Here is a 26,252-nt window from a genome sequence, read left to right as displayed (position 1 = left end):
TACTCGTGTTGAGCAAGCTGGAGTGTGACACCTGGTTTTCATCCTTTATTCAAACAAAGCGCTTTCTCTACGGAGGGGTCTAAGAAACGGAAACCTGAGGAACCACAGCCGACTTGAACCTGCCCTACTCCTGGCAGGTCTAAGCCAAATGTATCCCATCACTGTTCGCTGTTGGCTGTGGTGTCAACCTGCAACATCACGACTGACTGTCCATCTGGATAGCCAGTCATTTAATGATTAAATCAACTTACCATAGGTTTTCATTGAGACTTTAAAAAAAATGTTTCAGAAAAGGACAAAACTCTAACAGCAGGCAAATGGCAAAAAACAGCATGTGCAAATTTTGAGTCCCCAAATGATGAGGACCTTGACTGAATGGCTTCACCCTGCAACTGGTCTGAGGAAAGACCACGTTTGGCACTGTGCTTGGGACTTACCTGAGCTGTCCGATCCCCCCTCGGGGCTGCCACTGGAATACATGGTGGCCAGCTTGCCGTCCAGGATGAATCGGAACCAGCCATTGCTGCCGTTAGAGAGCTCCAGCGCGGCGGCATCACTCCAGATGTACAGGCAGTCGCGGCCGCGGATGATGGACCAGTCCCTCCAGTGGTACGGCTTTCCCTGCTGGATTTCTTTGGCATCCTCCTGAGGCTCGTCCTCCTGAAGGACCGGGAACAAAAAGGTCTGCTCACCGATTCTTACCAACACCAAGTGACCCTCCCACAAACCGCCAGCCAGTATGACCTGTGGCTGTCCAGGAGCAATTATGAATCAGTACTTCTCTAAAGACTAATCTCTAAAGAACTATATGAACTGATTTGTGGACAAACCTCAGCACCCCCTTTAAAGGTGTACCACAGGGATGTGATGACAAATGTTAACCCCTTTGTGCAAGCCCCCAGTGATCTACACACCAGCGTGCCTAGATTGCTCAACTCAGACATTCTGTGCTCCTGCAACCAAATTATGAGTTGAAAACACAAAACTCTGTAAACGATTCAGGACAAGTACGTCGAAGACAAAGTTTCTAAACGCCACCGTTGTGGTGCCTGTCCTCCACAACACACTGCAGTGTCTATCTGGGCATTCATAAAAACATTCTTTCACCTCTCAGAATTTGTATTCAGTCATAGCAACAAGATAAAGCCAACAATAGCTGAAGGTATGCCAGTACAGCTGTGAAAAACACTGATCACTAAAAACTGAAATAAATTAGGAATTTTTCTAACATTATACCATGTGATTCTACTGTCAATATCTGGGACTAAATATGGAATAAATATACAACCTTACCATTGCTTTTACGCATAGATATGTCCCCTTTCGAGACTGAGTGGTCATATATTTTCTTGGACAATTCGTTTGTGAAATATACATTCATTTGTGATGCCTAGGTACCTTCCAAAATAGCTGTGCATAATACCACACATGCTGTTTACGGTGTGACTCTTTGTAGTACAATCTGGCTTGATTGACAATTACTATAATTACTATATCCAATAGGTGACAGAAGCATTCCATAATATATAATATGTATAATGTGTCTAATTTTACCTTTGAAATAACATTTTATAGCTCAGCGTAACTGAAAGTTGTCTCATTATCGCCGCCTTACGCATTCACCCTGTGGTATGTAAAAGACACTGCACCAAGCAATTAGTCTTCATTTCTTGGAAAGTATTATTATTCTTGAGAACTTCTGGGCACAGCTAAGACGTGTTTGCTGATAGACTGTTTTGTGGACTAAGTCAGAAAAGGAGAACGACAGCATTGATTCTCTGGCTCTATCTACTGAACACAGATAAGACTTCATCATCCATACGCAAGTGTTACTGTTCAAAATATTTCGGTTATATACCTTATTTTTGTAATTGAGTGTCTTTAATTAGGTTAGTGGTATTTTATGAGGATATTTCACACTGTAACGTTCGTTGGTAGCTCAGTTGGTAGCTTAGTAGGGTTTGTATTTCAAGCACCGGGTGTGACATGAGCTGGAACATTGCCAAAATGTGGTGGATGGCTGAATATTGTTTTAATGTTGTCCCATCCCCATACAAGAAAACATTACATACTGTGGAGTCCAGAAAAACATATGAGAGTTAATGATTACACATTTAGGTACTGTACCACATTGTGTGACAATGTTTTTGCATTATTTTTAAAAAATCTGATATCAATGTTTCATCTCAAACTTTCATACGGGGCATATTTATATGATTTATAATGGACCAAAAGCATATTATTCATTTTTGGAGAAATGCTGCATATGTTTCTGGACCCCTAGATATTTTAGACCACTGTACTGATGGAAAGCTTGTAATTCCCACTTGAAAATGATGCAAAAGTGAGTTTCTTGAGTCGAAACAGTTGATTTGTAGTGAAATACATGATTATGTTGTCATTAACAGCCAATGCATAATTTAGACATTTTGGATAGAATTGAAGACACTGGGTACACTGCTTACTTTTTGCTTCATAGATCTTTAGTAGTTCTGCATATCCACCCCTAGATTATACGCACTTGTGGTCAAGGAGTTTTTGATCCAGGATATGTATAGTTTAACCTGTTTTATGTATGGGACCTCTCAGTATTTCATTGCAAACTGAAAAAAGAGAAAATTCATCTTTGATTTTTTGCCTAGAAAGTTGCATTTGTGGCACTTAATGGAAATAAATATTAATGGTAATATCTAAGTTAGTAATGTATGTCATGGGCTGATTCCATGACTAGGCTGTAAGTGATTTGTTCTTTAGTTAAAGACTGCGCAAGCTCAGTTTTTCCCAAATGCCAGCTTTATTCCATCGGGGGAAGAACTCCGTTTGTGTGCCATGTATTTGTGTGGCAATATCGGTTATGTCTGGTAATGTGATATTATTATTATTTATTTTTCTTGTATCGGATAACGCCTGCTGGTGCAAGTTTGTAATGTTGCGTTTGTATGTTATTTTTACTGTTTATATGTGTCAAATGTCTAGCGTGTAAATGTTTCTATTGAAATGTTTTTTGGTTGAATAATACAAACATCACAGCTGTTTTCCACTGACAGTTTGCAAACACAATATTAATCCTACTCACTTCCTTGTCTCAGCTCCATGTACTGCCAAATGGAGCAAGGAAAAACCAAGTTAATGTAAGCGGGGAAAGATGGCAGCTACCACTGCAGTCTGAATTAATAGTTAAATAATTTTTTTAAATTTATAATTTGCATGGAATTAATTTTGAGTGTCTTTATTTTCTTTTCTTATGTCATAGACTATTTCTGTAATTGGTATCATATTTTCTGTATTGTTAATATACTGTAGCTTGGCTGTTGCTAAGTTAATTGATTTATTTTTTTTAAATTTAATTTGATTTTATGGTGGTTTATGTCAGGGGAGGAGCAACTTAGTATAAAACAATGAGTTTAGAGTTCCTCCAGTCAGTCCTTTGGGCAAAATTTAGCAAATTGCTGCATTTTGTTTTATTTCTTTATTTTTCCTTTTGTTAGTGACAGTTTTTATTTTTATTTTCTCACTGTACATGTTTTGCACTGAATTGTGGGAACCGGCACTGTAAAAAAAATAAAAAATTAATCGGGACCTCAGTGCTGCTTTGCCACGTTTTGTTTGCCCCGGGCTATCGGCGATACCCTTACAGTACAAATGTCCTACTTTATTTAAGCCATTTTTCAAGTCTCTGTGATGCTCACATCTGGAGTTATAAAGCTTTAAATAAGGTATCCCCTAAATGGACATGGCTTGGGGCAGATTTGGCATGGGATTAAGATTGGCAACGGGTTAAGATGCCAATTAAACACAAAAGGAAGATGAGACGTGTAGGAATAGAATGGTTCTCCCCAGCATATCAACCTTCTCAGGTTTGGACTCCTCCTCGTTCTCATCGTCAGAGGTAGGCCCGGCCAGGGTGGACACTTTGTTAATGACCCCAAGCCTGGCCAGCTGGTCCAGGAACACGTCCCCGCCTTTGTCCACCAGATCCCTGATGATCTGCAGGGCCAGTAGGTGACCGTCATCGTCGTCCTGGGAACAGAACGCACCACAGTGAGCCCACATCAGCCATTTTAAATTGACACTTTACGGCCACACTGCCCCCCTGGTGTCACCCTGCCAAATTGGCCGAATACAGCTCTGAACTGACCTCCTGGTCCAGGACGGTGGCAGTAATCTCCACCAACACGGTGGGCAGGTTGTGACCCGAGTCCGAGTTGCACACCTCCTTCAGCAGCGCTTCTGAGCTGTAGTGGATCATCTTCCGGATTAGGGCCAGGCTGGCTTTCCTGCAGGGGCAAAGATGACAGCATGGATATACACTCACAAAGCCACAGTTTTACATAGAATATTCCGAACATGAACACGCACTGCAGAATAACACCCATATGGTGATTTTATGTTTATTCAGAAATTAATGTTTTTAAGGGTCGAGAGTCTGTGGTCATTGTGGTTATTTCTGTGGGGAACCCTGATAAGTGCCAAACTCTCGGTGCTGTATAGGTATGGGGCATGCCGCCCCGGCCAAGGCGTAACTTGGCGGGATGGCATACCTGCCACCCCAATAAACAACATCATAAAACTGACCTGTAAAGTACACAAACTGTGAAAGAGGTTTACCTGATTGAGGGTAGCATGGTTTGCTGAAATGTCTGAGCAAACACAGGGAGCAGCCTCTTCAGATAGGTGGGGGCCATTTCGGGGTCCCCTTTTGGTTCATTGCTCTCCTCCTCCTCCTTGTTCACATCTTTCTTTTTCTTGTCATCCCCTTTGTTGACAGGGCACATCCAGTCTCCTAAGCAGCAGACAGTGTCACTCAATGTCAAATGATTAAATGGCATCTTCTGGTCAAAACCAGCAGCACAAAACACAGCACAATTCAGCTGTATCAGTACTAGAACTGTCAAATTTAGATTCAATATTCAAACAGATTTTAAATATTAAAGAAAATAAACCTTCAAATTGCTAAAATTCAGTTTTAAATATGTAATCACATGCACGCAATGAAAATCCAACTTGTTCCCAGTTTCAAAACAATACCTGTTTTGCTGAATGACCCCATTTTTTGACATGTACAAACATTTAGAAGCTGTTTCAATTTATACTGTGGTATAGACCAGATTATGATTAATGCACAGCAAAGAGAGTGTGGTCAGGAAAGCGGAGGTGGCAAAGCCTATTCCATCACAACTGTTAAACCTCACTACCTAAGGTTTATGCTAAGGTTTATGCTAACTGTCTAAATGTATTTAGACAGTTCTGTAATGTATGCCACGGGAGACTTGTATTTCTGAAAAGGTGGTAAACCTATAGCTTGGAGTATGTTTTAAAGGAAATGGTGTGCACTGAGGGGCGTGGCTTGAAGACTATGTGAGCTAACAATGAATGCTATCCAATTTAAGTTGGCCCATATGTCTAGTTTAAGCACACAAAGACAGAAGTCAGCAAAGTATTGTCAGACATGTAATTCACCATTTGGCTGTTCTTAGCAATAGGAAGGTTTAAAGTGCTCGGCCAGCAAAGCCTGGAAATAAGACAGGGCAGGAACTGGGGGGGGGTTACCATCTGAGGTGTGAATCTGTGTGTCTGCGTGTGTGTGTGTGTCAGAGGCGGTGTCCATGCCCCTGCCCCCTCCTCTTTTTCACTAGTTAAAATATGCAGCTTTCTTTTAGTTAACTTAGTTTTGGGGCAACTTGGAACAAAGAAGTTTTGTAAAAGTTGGAATTGGGCATCTGAGTCCCGCATCTAGGTCTGGCATTCTAAATTAATCTGGTTCTTTCGGAATATTCTGCTGTCTTTTGGTTTCTGCATTTTGGATTACTTTGGGACAAAAGCTGTGGTTTGGCAACTTCTTTCTTTAATTTCTTGTGTGGCTGTCCACGTCTGTAATCTTAGTTAATTGTTTTAAGGTAGTTGAACCTCATCTTTAGATTAGACATGAATATTTGCTGTAACTTAATTAATTTCTTAAATTTCATCTGGATGTGAGTTGTACATTTTAATAAAGGCTGATCCAAACAGTTTGCTATGCCTATCTACGAATTCGGCGATTTGACTGAAAAATAATATCTTCGACAATAATTAACAAATTAAATCAAACAAATATATCTTACATGTTGGGTAAGTGAGGTGTTTTAATGGTTGATGCACTTGTTTGGTATTCAGAGCGCTGGACGTCAAACAGGGTGTTAACTGTTGAAAATGCTGTGGAACGCCTATGGGCCTAACTCAAGTTCTCACAACGCTGTAGAACTTTAATTCAAAGGCTTGCAGAATGCTTACGATCGCTGCTGCTTATCTAAACGCACAGATAACGTCACTGTACGCTGTAACCAGGCTCTGCCGACTTAGCTCGCCTGCGGCGACTAAGCCTAATGGCCACAAACACATGCATGTGAGAGTTCATTCCTTTACAATTTTTGAAGTACACTTTCTCAGGATTAATACTGAGATAATGTCAAATGTTTAGGCTCCCAAAAAAGTGGCTATACTAGGTGTGGCCAGGGGGCAAGCAGTCCGATAAAGTTTCATGCAAGAGTTCATACTAAGCCTGACATGTTGGCCAAGTTTCACTGCGGTCGAGTGGTGATATAAAAGTCCATGATGAAAAAAAGGCACAAATTTTTTTTTAATTAAAAAAAACTGGCAGGGAATAAACAGGCTTCCTGCTCTCAGGGCTTTTTTGCCTTTGTGCCTGCCTTCTTGCTTCCCCTTGGGGATGTGACACACAAAACAGGAAGCACTCAAGAGTATTGTATGGCAGTGCATTAATGATGCAATTTTGATGTTTTCATGTTAATTTTGCAATAAATAAATTCAAATCTCTGTTGTTTTTCAAATACAATATTGCGTTAGCTACAATAATATATACAATTGGCATGTTAGCTACAATAATGATTTTCTTGGTCCAGTTGACAGCTTGGTACAAACATGTCATTAGCAGTAGAATGTTGGGTCAGATTCTCACCAGGAGACTGAAGGATGGCCACGACCTCGCTGTGACCCCTCTCTCTCGCTTTATCCAACGGAGTTTTCCCATCCTCATCTCTTAGGTCAGGATTGGCTCCATGTCGTAACAAAGTCTGCAATGGGGAAAAAAGCCAGAGTAAACTCACAGCTGTGATTAAGAGCCCATCTTAGGGAGGCTGAGAAATTAGGAAAACATGCATTATTAAAGAGAAATAAAAATCAAAAACATTACCTTTGCTACCTGAGGTCGACCAAAGCAGGCGGCATAATGTAGAGAAGATGACCTCTGACCCCGGTTGACATCAGCACCTCTTTCACAGAGGAACTCCACCTGGGACACAAACACAAACAGCTTACACTTTTTGGTGCTTTTTGGTGCATGCTGTTACAGCTTAGGGTGACTGCCAGAGCCTGAGGCAAAAAAAAAAAAAAACTATAAGGAGGTTGCTATGGTGACAAGTAGGCATCATCTAGACTTGGATGCCGTTCAAGTGCCACTCACAGAACACCCACTGCTGACAAGAGCCTTTCATCAACCTGAGCTGCAGCCCTCAATCCCACTGCTGCAGTTTTTCCCACAGCATCCTTTCCAAGGCATGGTGCTGTCACAATGCCGTGGGTTCTGTGAGTAGTTTGTGCCCTCTAAGCCTCAGAGGGCCAGAAATTTTAGGCTCATGTGGAAGTAGTATCTGAACAACAAAAACTGGCTTGTATGAATGGAGGAAACGCAAAAAAAAGTTCAAAGGATCTTTGGTGACTGCACCACATTTAGCAAAGGAAACTGCACTCACCATTTCCTGTGTACCAAAGGCAGAGGCCCAGTTCAAAAGAGTCTGCCCCACATCATCCATGAAATTCACTTCAAAGGCTGAAACAGGAGTATCACAAATTACTAAACAGTGCTGCGTAATCACAACACCTCAGCCACTTCATTTGTTGGCCAGCTGAGAGAACAACGATAGCAGATTAATGCGTAAAGACATGGAATACCAGCCTCATGAGCCACACAGCTCACAAACAGAGACATAAGGGAGATCCACACAAATACACTGCACACACGCGCACACACACACACGTGTGCAAATACACGCACACAAATACGCTGCACGCACGCGTACACGCACACAGACACCTGTGCAAATACACACACACACACACATACAAATACACCACACACATGCACACAGACACGTGCGAAAATACACACACACGCACACAAACACTGCACACACACGTACACGTGTGCAAATACACGCACACATACACAAATACACTGTACACGTGTGTACACGCAGAGGAACAACCCTGGAGCTGCAAGTTCAGAACCCAGACCATCATGCTGCACTGTTGCTGTGCCACTCACTCATTCACTCACGCGAGCACAGAGGCATGCGCACATTCACTCGAGCACGCCTGCCCGCCGTCGCTCTAACCTCCGGTGTCGATGGCGTCGATGAGCGCGTCCGTGTCCTTGCTGCGGATGCAGTCGATGAGCTGCCTGTGGGAGCGCTCGCCGGAGCTGTCCAGCCTGCGCAGGCCCGGGATGCGGCCCGTGGAGCCGGCGGTGGATTTGGGCAGGGCCTTGCGGCCCTCGAACAGCAGCACCAGCAGCAGGTCCACCAGCCGCATGGTGTCCAGCACGCAGCGCTCGTCTCCCTGCAGGGCGCTCTCCATGGAGTCCGGCAGCTCGGAGCGCAGCAGGTCCTGAGGGGGAGGGGAGCTGCTCAGTCACACAGGCAACGCCCACAGACACCGACCAACACGCTAACAGCCAGCTGGGCCACGCCCACAATCTACCGAGCCACGCCCCCCAGTAAATCTGGCAAATGGTCATCATCGTAAAAGCCCCACCCACAGACACAGCAGGGCCTTGCCCACTGCACTCCACGTACTGAACTTCCTGAGCTGCAGTGTTATCACAATGACTTTCATTGTTAGACTGTGTCTTTGATTCACTTTCTCTCCTCAACAGATGCTGCTACACAAAGCAAGTAAACTCAGGAAAAATCTACAATGGACCAGGCATCGGCAGGATTTCAAATAAATGCGTTATCAGAATGCAGGCATTTGAAAGGAGCGAGGCGGGCAGGCAGCAGTCTCACATGAGTGACGAGCGGGGATCCCCGGCAGAGGGTGGACAGCAGGCTGACGATGGTGGAGACCTGGTTACTCAGCTTGGAGTCGGCGGCCGAGGGGGTGGCTCCGGTGGAGGTGCGCCCGGGTTTACAGGTGGAGGAGGGGCCGGAGACGGCCCCCCCGGCAGCCGCCATGCGGGACAGGAGCTCCTCGGTCAGGCCGTGCTTGGCCAGGGGCGCAGGGTCCACCCCGCGGCGGGTGAAGCGGTCCGCCAGGGAGGCGAAGCAGCGTAGAGCCCCGTCAGACACCTAGAGAGAGAGAGGACGGGAGGGCGGGACCACTAAGCGAGACTGCACTATGACCGCACAGCCAATAAACACGGGGGAAGGAGGGGTTCAGGAAACGCTCTCTATCCGGGAGAGCAAGATTTTACAGTAATATCCCGACAAATGTCTTCCCCCGGCCCAGCTTAAACGGAGCGGCGTTGGATGGGGGTTTAATACCTGGTGGTCCTCGTGCTTGAGCAGGCTGGACAGAGACTCCACGCAGGTCTCCAGAGAAGGGTCCTGGGGCTCCATCTTGCCGCAGAGGCGCGACACCACGGCCATGGCCGAGTGCAGCGTGTCTTTGTGCACCAGGTGGCCGCTGTCCCGTATGAAGCTCAGCACGCAGTTCAGCCCCCCCGCCTCAAACACGGCGCCGGACTCCCGCGTGCAGATCAGCTCCAGCACCTGCGAGGCACGAAGGACCGCACGTTAGGGCCAGAGCCGCCGCCGCCGCCGCCGCCACACGCCCCGCAAGGCAGCCGCCTTTTCTGCTGGTTACTGTGTTCGTTAAAGTGCTTCAAAGACACACAACTCGGGATGACATGACTCCTTAGATTCATTCAATTCATTTGAACGTGAAGCTGAGAAGCACCGTGAATGCAAAAATAACTGACTTAGAGGAGGAGGAGCCGGGTACCTTGACGCACTGCTCTGCCAGGTCCCGGCTGGTGCGGTTGTTGAGCTCCACCACCACCAGCCGGTTGCACAGCGCCTTGATGGCCCCGTCCACGCCCACGATCCTGCGCGTGCACTCGGCCGACACGTCCAGGTAGTACGTGATGGCGCGGGCCGTCACCTCCAGCACGTTGTCCGGGGCGCTCTCGTCCAGGAAGATCTTGCATAGTGCAGGAAGGAACGTTCTGGGGGGACACCTGAGGAAACGGACCGTCACATTACCGCAATACCAATCACAAACATGGTGCATTACAATCACTGCGTCAAGCACAGTAGACACTCCAGCGTAAGAACATTAATGGCAGCCATACAGTCCAGGGCTATCAATCAACAAAGGAGAGGCACGTTAGCTACAACATTGTGCCGCTTTGTTATCTGATTGGACTACCAATTTTGCTTTTTTAACGTTCATGCAGAGTACTGTCTCTGAAACTGTTTCATACTGGGGCGACATAGCTCAGGAGGTAAGACCGATTGTCTGGCAGTCGGAGGGTTGCCGGTTCAAACCCCGCCCTGGGCGTGTTGAAGTGTCCTTGAGCAAGACACCTAACCCCTAACCCCTAACTGCTCTGGCGAATGAGAGGCATCAATTGTAAAGCGCTTTGGATAAAAGCGCTATATAAATGCAGTCCATTTACCATTACTTCATCTACTAAATTCTGAGAAATTCTGTACCACCATTCGTCAGTAGAATTGGCACAGTGAGGATGATGACCAATTGTCATAAAATTATGAACACCATACAAAAAAAGTTTAACTGTGGCTTTGCATAATAATTTTCAAACAGCTGGCTTTCAAAACTGTTGAAATAAGACTTGCTTCATTACTGGCCTGACAATGTCCACAAAAAGTGAGCTTCCGCAGAATCCACACAGTGGGAGAAAGTGAGACTGAACTAATGACAACAAAAATGAAAACAGAAAAAGCGTGGTTGTATGCCTCCGCCAACCAGTAGCCAGTTTGGATATAAAATGTCATCACTTCATCATTTTATCCTATTCGACATGTGTGTGAAACTTTATAATTAGCGTATGAATTATTGAGTTACGGCCAAAAACGTGTTTCGTGAGGTCACAGTGAGCCTGACCTTTGACCTCCAAAATCTAATCCGTTCATCCTTGAGTTCAAGAGGACGGTTGTGCCAAATTTGAAGAAATTCCCTCAAGGCGTTCCTGAGATATCGCGTTCATGAGAGAATGGGACGGACGTGGGGTCACAGTGACCTTGACCTTTGACCACCAAAATCGAATCAGTTCATCTTTGAGTCCAAGTGGACATTTATGCCAAATGTGAAGAAATTCCCTCAAGAAAAAAACGTGTTTTGTGAGGTCTCAGTGACCTTGACCTTTGACCACCAAACTCTAACCAGTTCATCCTTGAGTCCAAGTGGACGTTTTGCCAAATTTGATGAAATTCCCTCAAGGCGTTCCTGAAATATCGCGTTCACGAGAATCGGGACGGACAGAAGGAAGGACGGACGGACAACCCGAAAACATAATGCCTCCGGCCATGGCTGTGCCGTCGCGAAGGCATAAAAATGCAGAAAATCTAGTTTCACAATGGGGACTGTGCAAGCCTACATTTTTGTGCATTGAAAACAAAGAGCAAGGGTAAACATCTGGAATCCGTATTTCTCAGACAAAATAACGTCAGAGAAGTAAATAGACCACATAAAAACAACAGAAAAAACTTAATTGTCATTATCACTAAGAAAAAGGAAAGATCTTGCTGGGAAACTGCTTAAATGAATAGGAACTGACATAAACAAATTAAAGTCTTACTCTTGGCCTGAATCAAATTAACCTCACCTACTGCTTCAGGAACAAAGACCGCATGCAGGTTTGTTGTACAGACCTCCCAGCCAGTAAACAACATATTAAGTGTCCATATTTCTAAAGGTAAAAAGAAAAAGTACAACTGATGTTTTTATGAATACAGACTGATAGCCAGGAAAGGATAAAACAGCAGCCACCCAGTAAAGTGCCAGGCTCAAAAGTTGCTTCATTCTTATAGAGTATAATCACAGAACTGCATTTTTAAGAGCATGTTCATGTGTGAACATATATTTTTGAAATATGAGAACCTCACAATTGCTATAAAAAGGTGCTTTTCCTTTCAAAGACACCCTTTATTTTCAGCAAATAATCAATACTAACTTAAATAATCAATAAATAAGAGGCACAGCATTATCAGAAAAACAAGGAGACAAGCGAAAAACAAGGAAATGACATCACAACCACAAATTAAAGTCCACAGGTGCAGGTCCTCGCATTTACTGCCAAACGGCATTATGCAAAACTTGGTTGGCCCACATATTACGACACTGGAAATACAAGCAGCAGAGCGCCTGATGCGCGGAGTGGACAACTGAGTCAGAAGTGAAATATATGTGAGTAATGTTTACTCTCGTCAGGCACAGCAGCAGGGTGCGACCTGCTCGGCACAGCCCACAATGCAGACTGTAATCTCTGCTTGGGTTGACCCCACTCCTCGTGACAAGCCTGTGCTGACCTCATCCCACACTCTAATTATAACTCCACAGTAGCAGGTTCCATTCCAAGATGGACCACTGTTTTCCTACCCTGGACCAAACGCTTCACTTAGACTGCTGAAATAAATGTCCAGCTTTATAAAGGGGGAGTGTGGAGGATAAGGGCACGTCCACAACCTGAAAAGATCTGAGCAGAGAAAAACAAAGAGAAAAACAATGGAGAAAACGCTGCTCAGAGAAATTGGCGGGGGCTTCATCTGTAAAGTGCTCGTGTTGACTAAACAAATTAGAGCCTCTGACTTCACACTGGGGGACCTCTCTCGTATTGGAGTGTTGTGGTGGGACAGTTCAGCTTTTTCTTTACTGACGCCTTCCCTGTTTACATGCAGTTTCCCCAGCTCCAGGCCCTGTGCTCTAAGGAGGAAGGAAGACACAGATGAAAACCTACACAGCCATGCCGTGTGAGGCCTCCGGGAGGAGGATGTGTTGCAAAAACGCATTCCTTTCACCTCCTCGCCCATTTATAGACGTCAGGAGCACTCCTCATGAACCTCACCACCTGACCTGAGTATGGTCAACCGCAATCTAACCGCACACCCCTCGGCATTAAACTAAAGCAGTATCAAAGAAAGCATAGCAAATTTACATGCATATTGCAGAATCATGCCTTCAGTTTGCATTTAAACATCAGCATTAACAAACATTTTTCCACTGAATAAGTACCAAATTCACTCTATAATAAGAAATGTTTAACTCAAGATGAAGTTAAACTTCCTGAAGAGGTCAGAGCTGCAGTAAGCCGCCCAGTAGTCACAGGAAACGGTCTGGATCCAGACCGAACTGCAAATCAATCCGGACCGGACCCTGTGTCACATTAGATGTAAATTAATGTAGGAATATATTTTTTTGTGTCCGACGCTTTGTACGATTGAACGTGCGTATATATTTACTTGTGTGCGCGCACATGCAGACTGCAAGTTAACCATCCTTGACTTTCACTTACACGGAGACGCTTGTGTGTATTTGTGTGTGCCGTGCGCCCATCGTCAGTGTCTGTGCATACGTTCACTCTGGTCCAATGTCAAAAGTTAAAAACGCGCGTGCGTGCACTGGTGTGGTCAACTCGGCAGTGATTCTCATGAGCTGTCACTCTGTGAGTCAGTCGATACCCCACCACCATCCGACATCGCTGAAAGATTCTATCAAAACGAAATACGTCAAAACGTAAATATAAAGACTATTACACAACGGCTTGGCTGAATACACAATTCTGAATGGTCCAAGGGTGGGCATTATTTCTCAGTAACACCTCAGCATTTTAACAGTTCTAAAATCAATGCGCTACAAAAACCAGCATTCTAAAGCAGTTTTAAACAGCAACATTATTCTTTCACTTTTGAATTGTTGTTACATCCCCTCCCCTTTTCAATGTCCAATTTCACAATTGATGGCAACACTGAATCACATTTCTAGTTACTGTTGCTAGCTTTATTTACAGTTGCCAACCAACCCGCAAATCGGAATCGTCCCTTATTTGGACAGTACAATAGGTGTTCCGCATTTAACTCAAGGCTACGGGACACATTTTCATCCATGTTTGTGTGAACGATTGCGTTTATACTAGTAACCGCTGTTTTGAATACAATTCAGTATAATAGTTAGCTAGCTAGCTAGCCGGGATAACAAGCATGACATGAGACCATTCTGACCTAAAACCAAGAATTTTAATATTGGCTAGGTGACAAGTGACGACAAACCTATTATAAAGCTAGCTGGCATTCAAAACCCGTTTCAGAGGGTCTTAGAAAGAAGGTGGCCATTCATGTGCTCACCATGTTTGGTTCCACATATCGCTGTGAGTCTGGATTTTCCACGATGAACATTGCTGACGAATGTACACTTGGGTCAGTGCCTCAGCCTGGCAATCACACCTTTTGTGCCGAGGTTCAAGGCGTTGGCTACAGGCAAACAGTGCAAACAGTGCCCACTCATAGGCGTAGATTTCAGGGGGACACAGGGGATACGTCCCCCTCAACATTTAAAACACGTGCATTTGTCCCCCCCAATAAAAACTGTGTTTTCCTTTACATAAATAAAGACATTTCCACCATAAATTGATGCAGAAAAGGCACAAATTTGTGCATAAAAATTCACCAGAATGCAGGAAATGAAGTGTTTGACGCTCAAAATTTTACTGCCATTGTTCAGGACCATTGCCCTTGTATAGAATTCATAAGTGGACCTTCATTAAAAAAGTACCCCTGGTCTAGTTTGACTAGTTCCAATTCTGCCCTACCATGACCTAACAAGCGATTATAAAAAACACATATTTAATATAATATATATATATATATATTAAAACATTTAATGAGTAATAATGATGATTATGATGTGCAGGTGGACACAACTTGATCCTGCCCCTAATCCCTGATGGTCAGAAAATACAGCACTTAGCTACAAATGTTTAAAAAGTGCATTTAAATGAGTGGGAAAAATAAGCAAACAAAAGTGAATCAAAAATGATAATGGATTCAATTTATAACATAACAGTTGTAAGAAAATCAGAGCAAGCTGAAAATTAACAAAAAAAATAATGTTGCTTAATGTTAGCTCTGAACATCTATTCAGGATTGCCACTTTATAGAAGTTAAATATAGAAATGTGCAACATTTTAAAAATGCATCTGTTAGCAGGCTAGCTATGCATCTATTAACTGCCTAAAAATGCATCTGTTAGCAGGCTAGCTATGCATCCATTAACTGCCTAAAATGTATCTGTTAGCAGGCTAGCTATGCATCTATTAACTGCCTAAAAATGCATCTGTTAGCAGGCTAGCTATGCATCTATTAACTGCCTAAAAATGCATCTGTTAGCAAGCTTGTAAACCCACATTCCTAGATACATCATGCCAGTAAATAATACTGCAGCTAGGAACCTTCCACACTAGACCAATTTATATTAAATACGAAGAAACAAAGCCAACCAGCTAGCCAATTTCAACATGTGATCAACAGTGCAACACATGCTAGATCAGGCAATCAGATCAAGCTACATCCCAAAATGCAGCCCCATTCTATCAAACAAAATCTATCAGAAGGGTGAAAACTCAAGACAATGAGACAGATGGCATACAAGACAATGCAAAGGTCACAGAAAATAATAATAAAATAATAATAATAATAATAATAATAATAATAATAATAATAATAATAATAATAAATAAAAAAACAGGAAGGGAGGCAGATGTAGATTCTTGACCTTCCCATTTGTATCCAGGACATGGTCAGTAAAATTGAGAGAATTACAGACATGGCTCATAAATTAAACGTAGTCCCCATGTAACAGTAGTCCCACACGAAAAGGGCATATCATACTGACTCAGTGATAAAAGTGGCCATTCAGCCTTAAGTCAGAAAGCAGCCATTTAGCCAGTGGCCTTTGCTTTGGAAACACACGGTGTACACCAGTGATGTCAAACTCAGCGTCTGCAGGTCTTCGTGGTTTCCTTTCAATCAGCCCCCTATACCCTTGCGAAGAAGGTGGATTCTTTAGCCAATGACAATGACTTCACCAAATGACTGGAGCTGGAACACCAAAAGCCAGCAGACACAGCAGCCCCCAAGGACTGGATTCTGACAATACATGCACTGCAAAAAATATAGCCTATACATACTTAAGAAAATCTAATCCTTAAATGTTAAGGGCTATTAGCGTATATTTAGAATTTTTTAAATAGATAATACCTTAAAGTCCACATCTGAGAAAAACTGAGAAAAAAAGTACATGAGATTGATATAAGTTTTCATTAAAAAGACTAGGGTGAAGAATGCAGTGCCTTATCTTGAGCTCTTAAATTTCAACATACTGAATCTGAGACCACAGCAGCTGTCAAATGTTGAACTAAAATTAAAATCAAAAAGTCAAGCTGAAAAGTTGGTAGTTCACACTTAACACAACTGAAAGCGTTCCGACAGCCTCATCAGCTAATCAGTCTCATCAGAACCAGCTTTCATACAACGCAGATTCTTACCCTGAAAACAAATAGGCCTAATGAAAATGAACAATCTCCAAATGTTCTTTGGTCAGACAGGCCAGTATCAACTTGCTGTGTTGTCTCGATATATTTAGCTAGATTTAGAGCATAAAGTTCAGTAAAGTCTTCAAGAGACCACCACAATGCATTGAGATGTAGGCTATGAAAAATGAAATACATGGCAAACATTTTTAATTGGAACAATTTAAATATTTATTGAAGGGTGACACATTGTGTAACCCTATTGCCTATACTGAAAGATTAACACATAGCAATAGGTTATTCCACAGGAAGCCTCGCACCTTAATTTATTTTAATTACTTTTATACATTCACTCAAGAATGCTTGCACGATCCTGTTTGTGAATGGTGTTACTTGTACCTTGTAACAACATAAAAGGTTTTTCAGAATTTTCTTTCTCAGGTCAATCTGCGCCCACAGGCAAAAACAGTGTAGGTTAATAATACAGTAGATAATAAAGTAGAATCCACTTAATTGCACAAGTTTTCGCTTAATTTGAGTATCTGCATTGAATGACCAAATTCCGAACTATTTCTCATTCATTGCACTGTAAAGAGATAGCATATTTGCATAAACCATTATCACATATTTCAGATATTTTAATGGAATTATGTCCAATTATATCGCATAATGATCTATAAATATACACTGAAAGTCGGCAGATGCCTCATAAATAAACAATTGCCCTATAAAAGACACAAAGCCACCTAAATGCCTACCAATGTAGGCAGTCTCTGATGAAAATCACACCTATAACTGACGCCTGAGTGGCACACATGGTTAGCAGCACCCTCAGTCTGGTTTTATTCTACCATGCAATTTAGCAGATTCTACTGAAGGTAATTTAGCGTGCATACGGTTGCATATAAATTTAAGAGCAGCCAAAACTTAACCTGAAATGCAGTCTCATTCAGGACCAAATTGCACCAATAAATGCCCAAACCATATTAATTGTTATACGGGCATTTAAATAAAACATTTTTTAATCCGATTTGTCCTGAAGGTGGCTTAGGCAGCTTGCTAAAACAATCCGCCTGGGTGGCTGATATCGAACCTTGAAAAGGATTTGATGTCAGTCACCCACAGCCACGTTGTCTGCTCCCAGTGACCATCTGGCCCCTTGGAATTTCAACTCTTAAACTGACTGGCCACTTCATTTCTGTAGTCGATACAGTGAGGACAAGCTGCATGGTAATTAATAATCTGCACACTTAAATGTCCACATCTGGCTAATGTACCCCCGTCTATAAAGAGACCAGGGAGATTCCCTAACAAACACGTCATCCATATGACACAGCAACCGCACCACGAACAACAGCGTTACAGAAGAGCTTTTGGCCCACCAACAAAATCGGATTACACAAAGGGAAACTTGTTTACAACTATTGGGAAGAACTGAAACGGTATGATTTTAAGAAACAATATAGGAAGTACACAATTACTGACTCAAACTTTCTCGGACTAGAAGTACACCAGGAAAACAACTCAATACTTGGGACTTTTCCAGGGACAAATGATGGTACCATTCTGGATTAATACACAACACTGATGGGACAGGACCGCTAGGTCACCCCAGCCAGTCCTCAGAAGAACCAAACAAACAATCTGGAACAGAAGGACTGATTTGGAATATGACTTCAAAGTTATCCATTCTCTAATGGACAGAAACAAATGCACAATTAATTACAACTAATCATCTGCAGCCATGAGCTGGATTTTATCATTTTGTTAAAATAAATTTTGTATTACATTGCGAACCATACCGTTTCATCACAGATCGAACGCATCCATCTAAATGTTTTAGCTTTTCACCAAAAACCAAATGCATCAAGCCAATAAACTTGAGGCAAAAACATAACGGCAGTACTATTTTCTGTTCGACTTCTGCACATTATAATTCTAGATGCAGAACTTCAAATGACACCCCTCATCTCATATACACACACACACCATTAGCACACCAACCTACACGACCCACACCATTGATCTGTGCAGTTAGACAGGTCGAGGAGACGGCAGTGTATTTGCAGTGAGCTTCTACAATGACGTGGGCTGGGGGGTTATGCCATATCTTCTCAAAATAACTGAATAATGGAGGTCAGACCAAGAATGTTTCCGAATAGGGCAAATGACTCACCAAACCTGGAATTAATGCAGAAGCAAGCAAACAAACACACACACACACACACACGCACACACACAAACACAAGTGCGCGTGCTAAATCAGTCAGTCTTTAACAAAATGCAAAGCCCTGAAAGACTGAAAACAGAAGTACTTGGCGTAGAATGTGTTCCCATGCTGCACTTGGAGAGAGGGTTACATTTTGTACGCTTCTACGATGGGGCCCTTTCTAGTTCAGATCTCACACCTATCCCACTGCAGACCCAAAAGAAAACCTGGTAGACCCACTGTGCCTCCATACACCACCAAGACCAAAGTGGCACAGCAGGTATTGGCACTCAATGCCAGTCTCATGGAGTACAATACACCATGAGAGCTATACACCACTAAGATGTGGAAAAACTGCATAAAGCAGCAAAAACTGTAAAGCAGTTCTCATCACCACTTGTGTCCATTCTTCACTGCTTCACCATAACTAGAAACCAGGCTGCTAGAACAAAGAAAACACCAAAACACTTCTCCTAAGATTAGCTTTGTTCCCTGATCATGTCAAAGTGAAAAAGGTAAACTGTGCCATTGAATACTCAAATGAAGGACCAACATATCTTTGCCACATCTTTCATCCTTCTCACTTCAAATGGTCCGATATTTTACTGTGCTAAGCAGTGGAACAGACAAGGTTGATAGGCAAATGACGCGAGTAGTCACTGTGCAAATCATTACATGCAAAACAAAAAGGTCTATTCAAATCAAAGTAGGCCTACATCACATGCAACGTGTCCAAAAACTGACTTTTCAGTTCAATATCCAAAGTGGCCAGAGATAAAACCATGGCTGAAATATTAACCGAATATGCTTTTTTAACACCGTTTATGCTAAAACTGGTTGGAAAGTGATCTCAGCAGAAGATCCCTCAGCACACGATAAAGAAAAAATAAGAGCCGTTCAGCGTGTGCACTAGTGCTGAGAAAAAATAAGAGCCGTTCAGCAAGTGTGCACTAGTGCTGAGAAAAAATAAGAGCCGTTCAGCGTGTGCACTAGTGCTGAGGAAAAAATAAGAGCCATTCAGCAAGTGTGCACTAGTGCTGAGAAAAAATAAGAGCCGTTCAGCAAGTGTGCACTAGTGCTGAGAAAAAATAAGAGCCTTCAGCAAGTGTGCACTAGCACTGAGAAAAAATAAGAGCCGTTCAGCAAGTGTGCACTAGTGCTGAGGAAAAAATAAGAGCCGTTCAGCAAGTGTGCACTAGTGCTGAAAAACAGAAGCAGCCATAAGCTGCAATTCTTAAAGGCATACTATGCAGGATTCCTTAGCCTGTGTACAATAAAAGAAGCCTTCTCCTCCAACTTCAACCACCCACTCAAGTAAATTACCCCACCAAACATAGCTACCGTTCAGCTAGAGGTAACATTAATGCCGTGAAAAGAGCGACTGTGAGCGATGGTAAGAAGGCAGATTTTGATTGTATCTTAATTATGCACCATTATGGACATATTTCATTACGGTGAACATAATAGTTTTATCGTTGGAACATAAAATTCTAAAATTTCACATCCAAGTCTTTATTGTCACCTGCTTCACACTGCCAGTATCATTACTTACAGGTCCTACACAAAAAAAGCCAACTCCACATCGCTTTAAATCCCCTTGGCATACTTCAGCTGACACCATAGCATATCTAAGCATAGTCGCTGACTATGCGCAACTGTAGTTTGCTTATTTCTATAAGTAACACATTACACTTTTCTATTCATAATTTTTGGCTGGACCGCAACAGCGGAGCCAGCCCTACAAACGCGAATGTCTGTGACTGACCGAGTGATGAAGTTACACCATTGCTCGACCGGAGAGGTCCAGCCATATATTAGGTTTTGACCTGGTTTCATTTAAATGTGAAAGTGACATACAGCCAAGTGTCATTTTGCAAGTTGCTCTTCCCTCTTGTAGCCACAGCATGTAGAGCAGAGCAGGGACACGTCCGTGTGTGAATTGTGAATAAAATATGAATGACTCATTTAAAAAGTGCCCCAACACAAAATGTGAACTGAAATATAATAACCTCTTAATAGTAACAATACAATTTAATACTGTACAGAGAATCCACAGAAGTGCATTTTTTTGGTGCAATCCTCCTCCACCGACAAACACACGCATGCTGTCGACCACCACAAATTAATTCTCAACCTGTGGGAAACAGTGCCATCTCAAATGAACTGGCATGTTTGATGTATTGTCTGTGGATTACCTGACTTCTGGCTTGAAAAGATATGGGAAGGTCCTCAAGCTCCGGCTTCTCATTTGAACTTGCCATAATGATGAAGCTGGGCTGAACCAACAACATCCACCCATTCGCAAATACGGACTCATCTGGTGGAACCCAGAGTTCTGAATTTAAGTTTAGCACAAACGGTTCTGTACGTACGTTAAAGCAAGACTGTAATTGTTTGGTTCACAGTGCTAACCAAACCAAAAGTCCCGGACCAAATGGTTCGGTGCAAACACTTGTGCCACTACTCCCCTATTCTTCACAATGCCACCTTTCTGTGATTCTTTCAATGCACATCACAAGTATCAAGATTCAAGCCCTTGTCCTTGTTGTAAATGTTTGATAGCCCCAGTGGACAGAGCTGTTGCCGAGCTCTCCTTCCCCCGTTACGGCAACCTTGTCAGAGTTTGAGTCAGGTGCTTCACCAAAGACTCAAACCTTGCAATGTACAACATGTTGTCCCACAACAAACTTTAAAGAAATAAAACCTGACACACAGTCGCCAAGCCCCGTTTTATTATTTTAGTGCACTTGATGCAATTTAAACATGATGCGTTTCTAACGTTAAATTAAACTAAATGCAAAAAAGCATGCGCTTTCTTTCTGTGACGAAACAAAGCAAAATGCACCAGTCCATCAATGCATTTTACTGGTATTTGTTCTTATAGCGGAAACTGCCTGCTGATTTTTGTATTTATTTCATGAACTTGCTACAGTTGTGCTTGTTACTTCAATCACTTTGCACATGAGATCTATTAATTAAAAAAATTAATTGCCACTTTTTCCTATTTTCGGTGATTTTCACTTTGCCATGACTGACTGATATATACTGGACTGTGGGGGCAGTGTTAAAGTGATGTTTTTATTGTATATAGGCAATTACAGAAGGCAACAAAAATGAAAAATGTAACACTAGATGGCAACCTAATTTTTTTGCAAATCAAAACAAATGTCATAATTAAAATATTTAACATTAAATATATATCATAGATAAAAAATCCTTACATGGAGTTTTAATGTGATATGCCATTTTGACTTTACTAAAACTCACATTTTGATGTAATTTTCATTGCAACTGAACACTCAGATTGCTTAAAATAATTGACAGCGGTAAAATGAAATTGGTCTTGATTGCCTTTGTAGCCTATCCTCATGAGGCCAACAACACTGAAAACTCCACCATTTTAAATTAACAGCTACTGCTGAAATAGCTAGACTGTGATGCAAGGATTCAAGAAAATAATGTTATTACCCATAAAACAACAAACTACTAAAACTGCCATGGAAAAATAAAAGAAAGAAACCAAACACGTTAACGCTTGAGCAGTCCTTAACTTTCAAATACTCAAGTACTCGTACCCATCCCTAATAAGGCCACATACACGCACCTTATAGCAACAAAGTGAAGACACATTATGCGTACTTCCTTAGCCTCTTTAAAAGCATACAATGCAGCATTTTAACTTGAAAATGTTATAAAATAAACATTCTGAGGCATCTATGATGCACTGGCAATTTCTGTCTTTACGCAAGTTAGCCGCTGCAATGGCCCAGATACAGCGAAGCAAAAAGACAAGCCGACAGGGGTAGTTTAATAATTGGAGTTAACCTTGGAATTGCTTTTCCTCTGTGACATCAGCTGAGGTTCTTCAATGAGATGAAAAGCAACGCAGAGTTAGCTTGTTTTATTTTAGAAGTAATGTTACTCCCAGCTATCCAGCTAGGGGTGCAAGTTGTCCAGGTTTTGACTGGAATGATCAGTTTTCAAATTATTTGTAAATGTCCAGTCAGTGGTCCCGACCAGACAATGTAATGTCCGGTCCAAGCAATTAATGGGAGAATTTTACGGGGAGTTTCTAATGAATTCGCACCTCAATGATTTGGTTGGGTACGCGAAGGTGAGGGGTCGGGGTTGAAGATGGAGAAGGAGACTTCTTTGATCTTCAACAGAACCACAGCGAGGCTAAAAACACCCTGTATAGTATGCCTTCAATTCAGACATTTCCTAATATGGCGGTTTGACACTTGTGAAACTTGTGTAATGAAGGAAGAGACGGAGGAAAGATGCCCAGTCATGAGTTTTCTGAAGCACCTATTTCCTTAGCAGTCCAGGTGACAACTTTCCCAGTTCAGGGAGAACAGAATTACTAGTAGTAGCCTAGGCAAGTAAAGATTTGCTCTAAATGCATCACCTCATGTTAGCTTGCCAGTAATTGAGTCACTTGAGCCATGCAGTCCAAGATCTGGCAGATCCTCTTTGTACTAATGTTTCTTATCAATGATATTCCTAATCTATGCCACCCAGTGTATTTGGCAGCTGACTAAATCCATGGTCAGTTTGGGGGGAGGGGCGTGATTACATTCCATAACAGATGCCACAGTACTGACTGTGGATGCGACAATGCAACGCTGCTAAGAGGGGAGGACAGATTTCACATACTCCGAAACCTCCTACTTTACATAATAACCAGTTGTATGACATTTAAAACATTGTCTCACATATCATTTATGACTCAACAGCTAGTTTTCATGATGATAATTTTCCCCCACAATACTCCCCACACAAAAAAAACTCTAAAGAGCAATAGAGAGAGGACTGTGGGAATGTCAGTTGAAGTGAAGTGAACATACAGAGTAGAGGTGTAACAGTCAAAGTAAGTGAAGTAACCTATGAGCAGGCATAGCTAAGCCCATGGGGATGAAGGAAAATACCCAATGCTCTGCGTCAGGGCAAAGGCTGATTGAGGTGACTGACAGTGGAGGCACTCACGTTTCAAAGCAGCGGTCAACGTTGTCAGACATGAGAAGCAGCATGCAGAGCTGCTCCAGGGCGATGAGCTGCATGTCTCTCTCATCCCCTTGGCCCATCTGGAGCCATTCCAGCAGGGTGTCTGGGTCCACGTCCGCCATGCTGACCCACTATGCTGCTGATCACAGCTTGAGATGATGACGCATCCACCAGGAAGGTTACACACACAAAAAAAAAAAAAAAAAAAAAAAAAAACTGATAAAGAAGTCACAGGCCCTCCTTGAGTCTCATGTAGTCTTCACCTGGGGGGGGGGGGTAGGGGGATCAGGAGGAAAGACAAGAAAGAGGTTAAACAATGAAGTCCAATGTTCTACTTTGGCTGAATCAATTAATTTTGGTTTAGTCAGATGCCCAATGTCTTTTGAATTTTGTTTCATTATAACTTGAGAATTGCGTTAATAACATATTATGCACTTTCTTGCAAAGGGTACACTTTTATTTCAAATCAGCTGCCTTGATCACATCCTTTTATTACAAATCTGACAACAACAAAACGACGATTGATATTTCCATGAAAAATATAATGCGTGAAAATACTACATTTTTAAAATGTGTTTCAATGGTGGATTGAGATTTTACATTTAGATATTTGCAAAGCATAAAAAACTCAATGAATTAGAATTTGAGTGTGGATTTGAAATGGGCATTTAATAAACTCATGGTAACAAACTATAACTTCTTCCAGCATATGATGAAAAAAGGCAGGCTATGATATATGCCTCAATTCACTAATGGATATAATGTAAAGAAAGTTTCTCTTTTTCTGACAAGTTGAGGTAGTTGAGGTACTTACAAAGACCAGTCAAACTGTTACTGGTGGGGAAGCTAAGGTAGATTAACACTGCAGCTGCCTGGGTAAATACAAACAGGCTTGTTATATAGCCACCACCCTCTTATGGACGAAAGCTGGCAGTATACTCAGTAAGAAGAAAGAACTTCAGGATTGAGAACCACCGGCGAACATGTCCACAAACACTGTTGTCAGTATACTCAGTGAGAACACTGCACTGTTTAAAGTCACTCCACGCCGCTGGGGTGTGAATAATTACGAATAATTACGAGGCAGCTATTAGGCCTAACCAGGGCTGGAATCTCGCCCAGACCTCTGTCTCTCGGCTACGCCATGGATGTATAAAGAGAAGGGCTACGTGATATCACAACATCACAACTTTAAAAAGTTTAAAGTGTTTAAAGTGGCTTTAGTTTATCTAGCTATGCAAACGAAGAAAAAAAAGGCAAAAGAGATGGTATGTTCACCCTTTCCACTTTCTCTTATTTCCAAATGTGTGCTAGGTGTTTTGATGACTTGCTGAAATGAGTAGTACCATTCATCAAACATGCGGGAACTGACAGAATTCCCATCTCTACAAAAGAAAGATTGGCGTTGACTCTCCGTACATTAGCATGTGAAGTCTGCCCTCTCAACCGTGACGTAGCCTCGCGAGCCAGTCTCTTTTTTCACTTCGCTCAACAGAGCCTGGCTGATGCCTTGACGTTCTAGGCACAAACGAAGGAGGCAACCTTCCTGGGATAGTTGTATTTTCCCAACCAATCAGAGTGTTTTGCCCACGCGTGGTCTGAAACGTGCACCGGAAAACATTACCGGAGGCAAACTTTTCCACAGACCTGCTCAGTTCGCCACTATTTGGGGAAAATGATTGTATTGATTGTAATGGGCAAACAATCAAAACCATTGCTTCTTCTGGCCATTTTTCTGGGTATTTATTTGATAGCAGACTGCATAGCGTAGGCCACGCTTGAAAATTAAACTTTTGCCAAATCCTGTAGGCAAGCAAGCGAGTACATTTCTGTTCGATAACAGCGAATCCAAACATACGCACTGAAGGTCCTTCAACAAAGTCACGCCATGTAGCCTATTTGGCAAGTCTGTGATATAACAGAATTAAAATCTTCTTCGAATTTGTCCATAATTCTGTTTTTCGCAGATAATTTGGGTTAGCTCAATAGCTAAGGGGGGGGGGGGGGGGGGGGGGAACCGGCACACTGAGCCAGACAGTTCGATTAACCAATAGAGAAGCTACCGCTGGCTCCCAGCAGCAGAGGCTCCTCCTTTTTGCCCCAGAAAGTACATGCGTTCGTCCAGACTAACCGTGACGTAACCAACCATGTGGTATTTGGACCAATAGCTGAGAGGGGGAGGTCGGAGAACAAGAAAGACATTTTCTAAAAGTTTGCCCTGCAGGCCGTCGCACACTGCACCGTGAGAACACGCAACACCGCGTCTTTTTGTTCTTCAGTAATTCTCATTGTGTCTTTTTGCTCAAGAAGTTCTACTTCTTACGAAGTATACTGCCTACTTAACTGCAGAGCGCCTCTTCTCAACAAATTAATTATTCATTAGCAGCATGCAACACTCTGCTCAGAGCCCCAACTAATTCTGCTGCAGCTGTTCCCCTGACCTCCCCATTCCATCCCACTGCCACCTCCGGCAAAGGGAACAAAGACAGGGCTGACAAG

General features: G+C 42.6%; 1 protein-coding gene across 4 annotated transcripts in view; it reads right to left on the bottom strand.

Moving 5' to 3' along the window:
* hectd1 (HECT domain containing 1) overlaps positions 1-26,252 on the bottom strand; it is a 57,422-nt gene that overhangs the window by 28,586 nt on the left and 2,584 nt on the right. For all 4 annotated transcript variants that reach the window (XM_035408169.1, XM_035408144.1, XM_035408161.1 and 1 more), the window contains exons 2-13: positions 23,736-24,016; positions 9,997-10,231; positions 9,537-9,764; positions 9,060-9,341; positions 8,391-8,661; positions 7,749-7,825; positions 7,190-7,288; positions 6,956-7,070; positions 4,609-4,783; positions 4,139-4,277; positions 3,850-4,020; positions 438-660 (exon numbers count right to left, since the gene is read on the bottom strand). In XM_035408169.1, coding sequence (XP_035264060.1) covers positions 438-660; positions 3,850-4,020; positions 4,139-4,277; positions 4,609-4,783; positions 6,956-7,070; positions 7,190-7,288; positions 7,749-7,825; positions 8,391-8,661; positions 9,060-9,341; positions 9,537-9,764; positions 9,997-10,231; positions 23,736-23,875 — 2,155 coding nt within the window. In that variant the 5' untranslated portion in view covers positions 23,876-24,016. The remainder of the gene's footprint in view (positions 1-437; positions 661-3,849; positions 4,021-4,138; positions 4,278-4,608; positions 4,784-6,955; positions 7,071-7,189; positions 7,289-7,748; positions 7,826-8,390; positions 8,662-9,059; positions 9,342-9,536; positions 9,765-9,996; positions 10,232-23,735; positions 24,017-26,252) is intronic.

Source organism: Anguilla anguilla, chromosome 1, assembly GCF_013347855.1.
Source record: "Anguilla anguilla isolate fAngAng1 chromosome 1, fAngAng1.pri, whole genome shotgun sequence".
In the NCBI taxonomy this organism is placed as follows: domain Eukaryota; kingdom Metazoa; phylum Chordata; class Actinopteri; order Anguilliformes; family Anguillidae; genus Anguilla; species Anguilla anguilla.
The sequence above is the reverse complement of the archived record's forward strand: the minus strand, read 5'-3'. Positions and strand labels throughout refer to the sequence as shown.